A 13,054-nucleotide genomic window follows, 5' to 3' on the forward strand; every position below is an offset into this window, starting at 1 on the left:
GAACAATTAAGCATATTTAATGTTTGTTTAATTTCTAAAGTTTAGCTTTAAATGATTCTTCTTGCAGTTCTTGATAGTATTTTGGTTATTGTTTTATCAGTGTTATTAAGCTCATCCTTCCTGATTTTCAATACTGCAATGTTTTACTTTCATATACTATTATAGGATTAATATACTGGATAAGGTTAATTTATTATAAGGTTATATTTTCAACTTTATTTTGTGTATTTTTTTAACTGTGGTTTCAGTTTTGATATCTTGTTATTATTTTATTATTGGAATTAAACATTTCCCCATTATTTCATTACTGAAATATTTTCTTTGGAGTTAATTCTTATTATTTTCAATGATCAGTTGCATATTCTCTTACTAATACAGTCATGAAAATCTTCAGGGCACATTTTAATATCATTAACGTTTATTCATTAATCAGTGCAAAAACTAATACTACCATTTTTTTTTACATGTTATAATCTCTCTTTTTGTGTGTGTGTGTGTGTGTGTGTGTGTGTGTGTGTGAGAGAGAGTGTGTATTGACGAGTATTGGCAATTACCAAATATGGCTTTAAAATAATGTTTGACTTTTTTAAACAAGTATTTTCAGAATATACAGTGATCAAATATTTGTGTAAATACGTAAATAATTAAAATTAATTGTAATATATACTGTATATATATATATATATATATATATATATATATATATATATATATATATATATATATATATATATATGTGTGTGTGTGTGTGTGTGTGTAAAATCATAATTCATATAATCATATATTATTATTATTTATAAGTGTTGTGTATCACAAGAGTGATAAAATGGAATACTGAATTTATAGAGCATATGTTTTCCAGTCCGGGATTTGAGAAACGCTTGCAGGCGTGGAAAGCGCAAATTGATCATAATAAAGCACATCCAAGCGCCTCTCTGGTAGTTCAGACGGATGCTGGAGAGAGAGAGAGAGAGAGAGAGAGAGAGAGCGAGTGCGCGCGCGTCCCTCATGACGTCACGCCAGCTGCATCATCCGTGCGCTCCGTTTCCAGTGACTCTCCTCCGTCTCCAGGCTCCTCTCCCCATCAAAACACTCCTCGCCTCCGCGAAATCTTGTCTTTTCTCATGGAAATGGCTGCGCAGCCCAGCAACACTCTGGCGACGCTCAAGACCGAGTCTGAAACGCTGAAGACGAAGCTGGAGGAGGAGAGAGCCAAACTGCACGATGTCGAGCGTAAGAACCGAGCGCCGTCTGTGTGTGTGTGTGTGTGTGTGTGTGTTTAATGAAGATATACTGTATGTCAACACCATCTGGCATACAGTAAGCCTGACTGAAGAGGAAATCGGAGTTATTAGCCATTTAGATAAACTGAGCAGGTTTCAGGAAGACGATGATGATGATGATGCTGATGATGATGATATAGGTAGTAATGATAATGATGATGTGATGGTGATGATGATGGTGGTGTTGATGATGATGATGGTGGTGATGACGATGGTGATGATGATGATTATGATGACGATGGTGATGATGATTATGATGATGCTGATGGTGATGATGATGAAATAGGTGGTAATGATTATGATGATGGTGGTGGTGATGATGATGGTGGTGATGATTATGATTAAGATGATGATGGTGATGATGATGGTGATGATGATGATGGTGATGATGATGGTGATGATGATGACGGTGGTGATGATAATGATGATGGTGGTGGTGATGATGATGGTGGTGATGATTATGATTAAGATGATGATGTGATGATGATGACGGTGGTGATGATGTTGGTGGTGATGATTATGATGATGGTGGTGATAATGATGATGGTGGTGGTGATGATGGTGATGATGATGGTGGTGATGATTATGATTAAGATGATGATGGTGATGATGATGACAGTGGTGATGATTATGATGGTGGTGGTGGTGATGATGTTGGTGGTGATGATTATGATGATGGTGGTGATAATGATGATGGGGGTGGTGATGATTATGATGATGGTGATGGTGATGATGGTGATGGTTGTGGTGATGATGATGATGATTGCGGTGATGATGGTGATGATGATGGTGGTGATGATTATGATTAAGATGATGATGGTGATGATGATGACAGTGGTGATGATTATGATGGTGATGGTGATGATGTTGGTGGTGATGATTATGATGATGGTGGTGATGATGATGATGGTGGTGGTGATGATTATGATGAAGGTGGTGATGATGATGGTGATGGTGATGATGATGATGATGGTGATGGCTGTGGTGATGATGATGGTGATGATGATGATGATTGCGGTGATGATGATGGTGGTGATGATGATTGTGGTGATGATGATGGTGATGATTATGATGATGATGGTGATGATGATGGTGATGATGATGATGTTGATGGTGGTTGTGGTGATGATGATGGTGATGGTGATGGTCATGATGATGATGATGGTGATGGTGATGGTCATTATGATGATGATGGTGATGGTGGTTGTGACATCACATTATGATATTCTGAGAAAGAAGGCAGTCATTACTAAGAGGTTCTAGGTTCCCTTAGTTTATGTTAATGTATTAACTAACATGAAAAAAAACAATGAGCAATACATTTATTACAGTATTTATTCATCTTTGTTAATGTTAGTAAATGAACATGTACAGTCGTTCATTATTAGTTCATGTTAATTAACAGTGCATTTACTAATGTGAAAAAGCACAACTTTTGATTTTAATAATGAATTAGTAAATGTTGAAATTAACATGGACTAAGATTAAAACAGTAAATGCTGTATCAGTATTGTTCATTCGTAGTTCATTTTAACTAAAGTAGTTAACTAATGTTAACTAATGATGGGAACTAATGTTAACTAATGAACCTTATTGTTAAGTGGTATCATATTTTTTAGTTTCGATTTTTATTTTAGTTTTTTTTTAGTAATTTTATTATGTGCTTTTGTCATTTTCATTCTTTTTTTATTGTTATAAAATATTTATATTTAGCTTTGATTTTTTTATTTTATTTATTTTATTTTAGTGTATCAAAATAACCGTTTTAACATTTAATATTTCAGCTACGTTTAAATTTTTGTAACAACAATAACAGCACTGCTAATTATTAATTAACAAGAAGAATTTTCATTCCATTTTAAGCTTTTTTTATACAGTTATTTTGTGTAACATATTAAGTAATGTTAACTTTTATTCTATGTACTTACACGTTTTATTTATTCATTACTTTTTATAAGCTTGTTCATTCATTATTTATATTTTTTAAGGCTTGTTCACTAATGGTTGATAAGATGCAATTAACTTCAGGCAGGCTAATGAAAAATAAAAACAGGAAATAAACTGGCATTAATGGCATTAATGTTGTGGCTTTTCCATCAGTACATCAAGTGGCAGAGAAGACTGAGGCTTTGGGTCAGTTTGTCATGAAGACCAGACGAACTCTGAAAGGCCATGGAAATAAAGTTCTGTGTTTGGACTGGTGTAAAGACAAGAGGAGAATCGTCAGCTCATCTCAGGTCAGTCTATAAATCACTTTCACAGTGACAGTTTTTGCAAATGACGCCAAAAAAAATTCATTAATCGTATCAATAATTAGTGAATTTTCTTCTGTATTTTAGGATGGAAAAGTGATTGTATGGGATGCATTTACAACAAATAAGGTAAAATGAACCTGACCATTCAAAAAAGTGATTTTCCATTTAAAAGGCAATATCATATTCTTAAAAAAAATTCCCCAAAGCTTACCTATAGCATTAGTCACTAATTATGTTATATAATTATGTACATTATGCTTTTGACTAATGTTGATGTAATAGTGTTTAATGTAGATACTATTATAGATACGGTTTTCAATTTTTTTCATTTAAAAAAAACTTTTTTTTTTTAGAAATAAAGTTGTGTTTTTGCAATTTCTCTTAGTTTTTAAATTTTTTAAGTCTACCTACTGTATTTTTATTCTTTTTGTATAGTTTGTTATATTAGTACATCAATATAAACTAAATGTTTACCATTAATTTAATTTTCAAGTAACAGAAGTATTTTTTATGGTTTTGTTTTAGCTATAATAAGGGTGTTTTTAATATATTTTGATATATTAAATGTCCTGACAGGAGCATGCGGTCACTATGCCCTGTACGTGGGTCATGGCCTGTGCTTACGCCCCCTCTGGATGTGCAGTGGCTTGTGGGTAAGTCTCTGGGCTCTTTCACTAAGCATTATATCGCTCTCTTTGAGCAATAAACATCCGGCTACACCAATTGTGACCTTTGTAAAGGCTGGAAAGCTTTAGGAAACAATATTTTGTATGTTTCATTTAGATGTCACACACTTTAAACTTTAGTTACTCGTTTAGTAAATACAAAATATCCTCGCCGGATTAAAACAATAATATGGAGATCTGTTACAAACTGGTGTAGTGCTAAACAAGACTAAGTACTCGAGGAGGATATGGAACAAATGAAAAGTTTACTAAAGAAAACGAAGGAGAATAACAGACAATATACTATACACATTCAATATCAGATTAGATGCACATTCACTATACATTCATTTACACATAATCACGGACGAGGAGGAACTGAACAGAATGGGTATTTAAACACAGAAGGTAATGAGGGACTGGAGACAGGTGGGGATCAATCAATTAAAACAAGAAAAGGAAGGTGACCAAATAAGGGAACAAAAGTTCATTAACGTGACAGTTCGCCCCCTCCCGGAACGGTGCGTCCTCGCACCGCAAGAGGAATACCAGCGGAGGGAGGGTGGGGGTTCTGGAGGCGGGCGAGGAGCAGGCAAGGAGCAGGTGAAGAGGGAGCATGGAGGTAGGGACCAGGGCAGAGTGGATGGAGGAGCCCGGAGCCAGATGGTCCTCCAGAGACCAGCCAGGACGGAGATCCACGGTGGAGTCGACGGCGGGAGGAGCCATGGTGGAGAAGCGGCCGACTGGAGGAGACTGCACCGGTGGGTGAGGAGCCCAAGATGGAGCAGCGCAGCCGCAGAGCCAGGGTGACGTCGAGGATCCGGAGGGCGTAGGTGGAGCAGAAGGCTCAGGCGACCAAGGCGGAGGTGGGGTCCTGGAAGACCGCTGTGGAGCCGGAGTGACGGAGGATGACGGTGGAACCAGAGGGAAGGAGGAGCCTGACAGAGCCATAGGGATGGAATGACGAGGTGAAGCCAGAGGAATGGAGTCCCGAGGCGGCGGATGGTGGACGACTGACCAAGGTGGAGCCGGAGGGACGAGGGAGCCCAGTGGAGCAGGTGGGATGCCAGGCCACGGTGGAGACGAGGGAGCTAAGAGCCAAGGCAGAGCCGCTGGGTCGAAGGGCCGAGGAGGAGTCCAAGGCTCGGAGGCTGGAGGCGGAGACAGGGCCTTAACACGCCAAGGCGGAGCTGGAGAAACATAACTCAGGGCTGGGCGGAACCAGCGGAAATGGAGCAGAGGAACTGACTGGAGGAGGTAGGAGTGGGAGACTGAGAGGGTATACAGGGGGAACAGGGCTGGACGGAACCAGCGGAGAAACAGAAAATTCAGGGATTACCTCCATAGACCAGTCCATAAGATCCAGAAGTTGCTCCATATCCTTTCCAGAGACCGAAAACAGCTCACCCTCAGTCGCAGAAGTGTGGGCAGGGCGTTCCTCCACGCCCTCGATCTCCACGAAGACTCCCACAACGCACGGTGTTATCGGCTCACACACCTGGTCAGTCGCGCTCTCGAGGTCCTGCATTGGCTCAGGCTCTGCAGCTGCGGTGGGCTCTGGCTCCGTGCGCCTTGATGGTGGCTGGCTGGTCTCTGGGTCGGGAGTGGGGCTGGAGATATCCTCTTCGGCGGTGCTGATGGTAAGTGAAGATCTATTTTTCTCCAGCACTCGCTCCACAAAAGCGGCGAAATCCTCTCGGGGACAGTTCGCTGGTAGGCTTGCCTTACTCCACTCGCTCAGGCTGGTGTAGAAGAAGTTGAGAGTGAGCAGTCGGGGAAGTGGGTAAGGCACGCCAGATCGATAAAGTCCCTGGTGTGGTCCTCCAGCGAACGGTCCAGTTGCTCCAGGCATAGGAGACGGACTGCTGGGATGGCCATTCTGGGAGAGGGAAGAAAACAAAAATAAAAACCCAAAAAGAAAGAAAAACGCTGCTAAATAAACTAAACTGTTTAGGTCCGTGATTCTGTTACAAACTGGTGTAGTGCTAAACGAAAGACTAAGTGCTCGAGGAGGATATGGAACAAATGAGGAGTTTACTAAAGAAAACGAAGGAGAATAACAGACAATATACTATACACATACAATACGATATCAGATTAGATTCACATTCAGTATACATTCATTTACACATATAATCACGGACGAGGAGGAACTGAACAGAACGGGTATTTAAACACACAGAAGGTAATGAGGGAACTGGAGACAGGTGGGGATCAATCAATTAACTAAAACAAGAAAAGGAAGGTGACCAAATAAGGGAACAAAAGTTCATTAACGTGACAAGATCATATTAATGGAGAATTGCTTGCTAGCTTTATTTTTTGTTCACTTGATTTATTTTAATAAAGGTGATGTATCAAATGTTTTTGACTGCACTATATTTAGGAAACATTCTTAAATCACATACTTGTTTCTCAGAAGAATGCTACATCCAGATATTATAAATCAACTCATAACTCGTCAATATTCCATTGTCATTTGCACTCGTTCCTGTTGCATAAAGTATCTTCAATCTGGCAACCCGCGTGAGCATTGCATCTAGTGAGGAGGGGTGGGAGAAACAACTCTCTCCATTATTTTGAATTTGGACTGCATTACCCATTAACTGTCAATATTACATACTGCACCAATTATGTTTTTTGCAGTGGCTTGGACAATAAGTGCTCTGTGTACCCTCTATCCCTGGACAAGAATGAAAACCTCGCCGCTAAGAAGAAATCAGTGGCCATGCACACCAACTACCTGTCTGCATGCTGCTTTACTAACTCAGATATGCAGGTATGTATGAATACGTGATGAAATAACGAGACGGTGTCTTGCATTTGACTGGTTGTGGTGTGTTTTGTGTTTGCGGTAGATCCTGACGTCTAGCGGTGATGGCACCTGTGCTCTGTGGGATGTAGAGAGCGGTCAGATGCTGCAGAGCTTCCATGGACACGCGGCTGATGTGCTGTGTCTGGATCTGGCCCCCTCTGAGACCGGAAACACATTCGTTTCAGGGGTGGGAACTGAACCACACAAAGTCTCCATTAACAAATCAATGTCACACAATACCTTACAGTCAACATGAGATTATAATTGACCCTATTTGCTTTCTTAAAGGGATAGTTCACTGAAAAATTAAAATTCTATCATTAATTACTCACCCTCATGACGTTCCAAATATTATTTTTTTTATGCATTCCGAGAGCTATCTGAACCTCCCATAGACAGAAAGGGTCCTTAAACGATCAAGGCTCAGAAACATAGCAAGGAGATCGTTAAAATAGTCCACGTGACATCAGTGGTTCAACCGTAATTTTCCAAAGCTACAAGAACACATTTTGTGCGAAAAAAAACTAAAATATTGACTTTATTCAACAATTTATCTCCTCTGCATCATCATTTAGCGTAATTTTATAGCGTTATCACATACGTGACCAACATTTTTTTTTATGCATTTAGCAGACGCTATTTTCCAAAGCGTAAAAAATTTATTTTGCCTAGCATATGTTTCCCTGGGAATTGAACCCACAACCTTTTGCACTACTAATGCAATGCTCTACCATTAGTTGTTTATGTATGTTTTACGCTCCAAAATGTCACGAGGAGGAGGAGATTAATTGTTTAATAAAGTCGTTACTTTTGTTTTCTTTGTGCACAAAATGTATTCTCATAGCTTCGTAAAATTACGGTTGAACCACTGATGTCACGTGGACTATTTTAACGATCTCCTTGCTACATTTCGTGTAAGGACCCTTGCTGTCTATGGGAGGGTCAGAGAGCTCTCGGAATGCATCAAAAATATCATAATTTGTGTTCAGAAGATAAACGGGTTTGGAACGGCATGAGGGTGAGTAATTGATGACAGAATTTCCCTTTTTGGGTGAACTATCCCTTTAAATCGAGCTGTTAACATGCCTGTACAGTGACCTTTGACATGCTCTCGCATCTCTCAGGGCTGCGATAAGAAGTCTTGTGTTTGGGACATGCGCACAGGACAGTGCGTCCAGTCTTTTGAGACTCATGAATCAGACATCAACAGCGTGCGGTGAGTGCCTCTTCTCTATTCAGAATTTGTCAAAGCCAAAAAAAAAAGGCGTAGTGAGTGACATTTTAAGGCCTTGACAGCACTGGTCAACAGTGCTGGGTGTAAAGTTACGTAATCGGATTACTTTTTTTAAAGTAACTAGTAAAGTAACATTTTTAATTTAAAAGGAAATAGCTGAGTTACTTTTTTAAATAAGTAACGCTAGTTACTTTGTTTCCCATGTCTTGACTGACAGCTCTCGTGTTGCCATGTTGAGAGAAATTGGGAGTAAGTGCAGAGCGCTGTGTGTGAACAAGATCTTACAGTAGTTCTAGATTAAATATGAACATTTTTTAGTCTTTTCACTGCACAGATTCAGTATTCTTCAAAATGAATAAATACCATCAAATGCAAATCTCATTAATGTTTTTAATCCCATTTTATCAACCAATGTCTTTGCTACTGACCTTCGATGATCTAATTCAACCATATTAATAAGCAAAAATTACAAATATCTGTTTCGTTTTTGTTATTGCAGAATAGTGTTGACTTTTCTTCTCCTGCGTCATATTCTTCATGCAGTTTGTTTGAGCTGCGCCCTCTACTGTACAGACGTGAATTTACATTTCCTTCAGCCTGAGGCATATTTATTTATCTTCTGTTGTGAAAAGGGCTTTTACATTTGTAAAATATTATTATTTATTAAAAACAAACAAGCAAGCCCTGCCCAGATTTAAAAAGTAACTCAAAAGTAATGTAACGCATTATTTTCCATAAAAAGTAACTAACGTAATTAATTACTTTTTTTAGGGAGTATCGCAATATTGTAATGCATTACTTTTAAAAGTAACTTTCCCCTACACTGCTGGTCAATATTTATAGTCTGTGTAAGCGTACAGCTCTGGAAGAGTGCTAATACAGTCATCGACTTATCTGATTGTCTTAAAAGGGACTTTGCAGCACCTTGAAGTAGTGTTAAGTGAATTACTGAGAAGTGTTTTATTATCGCTGCAGGTACTATCCCAGCGGAGATGCTTTCGCTTCAGGCTCAGATGACGCTACTGTGAGTCTTTTCCCTTCTCGCATTATTTTCATATGATACCTGTCAAAAGTTTGGAAATGTTTTGATTTTTAAATGCTTTTAATGAAGTCTTATCGGCTGCATTTATTTAATCTAAACCATTAGCAAAAGGCTATTTTCTGTTGTAATATATTTTAACATGTAATTTATTCCTTTGTTGTAAAGCTGAATTTTCAGCATCATTACTCCAGTCTTCAGTCTCACATGATGCATTCAAGTCATTCTAATTCTCAATTATTATTAGTGCTCGTTTATTATTCTTTGGTTCTTACTATTATCATATAAATACTGGTAAAAAACGTTTTTGCTGCTTAATATTTTTTGTAAGCAATTTTTTATTCTTCTCAGGATTCTATGATAAATGGAAAGAACAGCATTTATTTGAAATAGAATCTTTTGTGACATAAATGTTTGTCATATCACATGTATATTTGCTGAATAAAAGCATTCGTTTCTATTAAAAACAAGGGAAGTATATCATGGTATCTGCATAAATATGAAGCAGCACTACTCTTTTCAACGCTGTTTTTCTTCAGCATATTAGAATGATTTCTGAAGGATCATGTGACACTGAAGACTGGAGTAATGATGATGAAAATACAGCTTTGATCACAGGAATAAAATATGTTTAAAAATATGTTTTCATAGAAAACAGCTGTTTTAAATTGAAAGAAAATATTTCACAGTATTAGTGTTTTACTGTATTTCTGAGCACACCAGTGCAGCCTTGATGAGCAGAAGAGACTTCATTAAAAACATGTAAACAGCTTCTGTAGTTAAATAATAAAAAATGTGTTTAATCTTTATTTTCTGTCTTTACAGTGTCGTCTCTATGACCTGAGGGCAGACAGAGAGGTGGCCATTTATTCTAAAGAGAGCATCATATTTGGAGCCTCTAGTGTGGATTTCTCCCTCAGCGGTAAGCATATTAAGTAATATTTGCAGTATCTGCAGTATGTTCAATATTTTACCAAAATAAGAAGGATCATACAAAATTCTTGTTATTTTTTTAATAAGTACTGGCCTGAATAAGATATTTCACATTAAAGACACAAAGTCCACATGAGAAAATAATAGTTGAATTTATAAAAATGTCCCTGTTCAAAAGTTTACATGCGCATGAATCTTAACACTGTGTTGTTAGCTGAATGTTTTTATCTGTTTTGTGATGGTTGTTCATGAGTCCCTTGTTTCTCCTGAACAGTTTAACTTTCTGCTGTTCTTCAGAAAAATCCTTCGGTTTCCACAAATTATTTGGTTTTTTAGCATTTTTGTGTAGTTGAACCCTTTTTAACAATGACTGTATGATTTTGAGATCCATCTTTTCACACTGAGGACAATTGAGGGACTTAAACTCAACTATTTCAAGAGGTTCAAATGCTCTCTGATGCTCCTGAAGGAAACAAGATGCACTAAGAGCCGTGGGTGAAAACTTTTTGAATCTGAAGATCAGGGAAAATTGAACTTATTTTGTCTTCTGGGAAACATGTACATATCTTTTGTAGCTTTTAAATGGCATTACTAAATAATAAAATAAAAAAATGACACATCTTAATCCTGTTCAAAAGTTTTCACCCCCCAGCTCTTAGTGCATGGTGTTTCCTTCAGGAGCAACAGAGAGCATTTTAACCTTTTGTAATAGTTCAGTATGAGTCCTTCAACTGTCCTCAGTGTGAAAAGACGTATGTCAAAATTATAAATTGTCATTGTTGAAAAGGGTTCAACTACACAAAAATGCTGAACAACCAAAGAATCTGTTGGCGCTGAAGGATTTTTCTGAAGAACAGCAGAAAGTTGAACTGTTCAGGGCCAACAAGGGACTCATGAACAACCATCACAAAACAGAAAAAGCAAAAACACAGCTGTGGATCATTCAGCTATCAACAGTGTTAAGATTCAAGTGCATGTAAACTTTTGAACGGGGACATTTTTATAAATTCAACTATTATTTTCTTGTGTGGACTCAATGTCTTTAATGTGAAATATCTTATTCAGGTCAATACTTATTAAAAAATAGCATGCATTTTGTATGATGCCTCTTGTTTTGGTCAAATTATTAACATTTTGCAGATACTGCAAAGTTTATTTACAATTTTGACGACAACATATATATGAATGCATGTATGTATGCATGCATGTATGTATTATTATAATTATTATTATTATTATTATATATAGTTTTTTTTTTAACAAGAATAACCAAGATTGATTTGTTATTTGAAGGAGTTTGTTGTTTGTGATATTCTAATATCTTCCTGCAGGGAGGCTGCTGTTTGGTGGCTACAATGACTACACCATTAACGTGTGGGACGTTTTAAAGGGCACCCGCGTGTCCATCTTGTTTGGACATGAGAACAGAGTTAGCACGCTCCGCATTTCTCCGGACGGAACGGCGTTCTGCTCGGGATCCTGGGATCACACATTACGGGTCAGTGGACAAAAAGGTCACAACACAATGCAAGTATATTAAGTGTTGTGATGAAAATCTCACATTCGTTCCATCTTTCTCCAGGTCTGGGCCTGAATGTTTGCTGAACCTCTGCTTGTGTTTGACGTCTGGATTCAAGGATAAGCTGCAGACTGTAATAGTGTGTTGCGCTCAGTAGAGGATATGATACAGAGGGATTGTAGTGCATCCAACTCTAATCAGCACATTAGGTATGCTTGGTATTATGGGATGGACTTGGATGGTGTGGATGGCTTCTGTTTCTATGACAGCGTTCTAGTTTATGTGTATGAATGTGTTTGAGCTCATGATCCAAGAAATCATATATCTAAAACATTAATCTTAAAATATAAACATATTCCATGTTGTTTAGGCCTGTGCATGAGGTTGAAGCACAGCAGAGACACTGATGTCTCGACTGACTGCTTGAGTTGTTATGAGTCAAGATAAAGATTGTTTAGCGGACTCTGTTTCTAATATGCAAGCGAACAGATTTAGTTATTGTCTCTTACTCGTTATGGTCTCATTGTCTTTTAATTACTACGCTATTATGTTGTTCTTTCTTACTGTAGCAAAGTGTATACACCATTATATCATATAGGTTGTCATTTCGACACATATATCCCTGCACCTAAACCAAATAAATGGATTCTAAATGCTTAAATGTATGTGGTGTCTCTATTTTATGTTTCAAGAAGTTGCTTTTGTTGTTATTAGATCAGTTTAATGCAATTCAATTAATCACTTATTTTATAATAATAGTAACTGTTCAGTAAAGCATACAGTTTTCGAGTTTTCTACAGTTATTAAATAGACAGTTCATCCAAAAATGAAAAGTCCACCACCCCTCCCCTTTTTTTGCTGGAACCAAATTCAATTATTTTTTAAATGATAATTTGTAATTAATTTAATTAAATAAATTATTATTTTGAATTATTTAGCATAAATTATAATTGTTTTTGTACATTGACCAAATGTTACAAATTATTAATAAAAAAAAACTGTATGTAGCTTTGTTAAAAAAAAGCAATAAAAAATGTTTTCAGATTTCTATTCTTCTAATTTCTAATTCTAATAATCAAATATATCTAATTGATATTTAATTTCGTTGGCTTTAAAATAAATACATGAATTGTTACACAAAACTAATAGATAGACAGACATTTAGATAGATAGATTAAGTTTTAATATTATTATTGATGTTTAGGTGAATAATTCCTGTAAGTCAAGTCATTTTTATTTTTAAAGCACATTTAACAGCAACGGCGTTGCACCAAAGTGCTATACATTTAAAACAAGGCAGATAACAAAGTT

At 37.2% G+C, this 13,054-nt stretch overlaps 1 protein-coding gene across 1 annotated transcript; it reads left to right on the plus strand.

Annotated features, from left to right (window-relative positions):
• The first annotated feature begins 997 nt into the window (after positions 1 to 997).
• LOC132133619 (guanine nucleotide-binding protein subunit beta-5a-like) lies at positions 998 to 12,404 on the plus strand. Its single transcript, XM_059546506.1, has 11 exons — positions 998 to 1,233; positions 3,384 to 3,520; positions 3,623 to 3,664; positions 4,115 to 4,191; positions 6,850 to 6,982; positions 7,062 to 7,205; positions 8,143 to 8,234; positions 9,228 to 9,276; positions 10,117 to 10,213; positions 11,556 to 11,722; positions 11,807 to 12,404. Exons 1-11 carry the CDS (start codon positions 1,125 to 1,127, stop codon positions 11,816 to 11,818), a joined length of 1,059 nt encoding a protein of 352 aa, XP_059402489.1. The 5' UTR covers positions 998 to 1,124; the 3' UTR covers positions 11,819 to 12,404.
• The last annotated feature ends 650 nt before the right edge of the window (positions 12,405 to 13,054 follow it).

This window comes from Carassius carassius, chromosome 50 (genome assembly GCF_963082965.1).
Source record: "Carassius carassius chromosome 50, fCarCar2.1, whole genome shotgun sequence".
NCBI classification, from domain to species: Eukaryota; Metazoa; Chordata; class Actinopteri; order Cypriniformes; family Cyprinidae; genus Carassius; species Carassius carassius.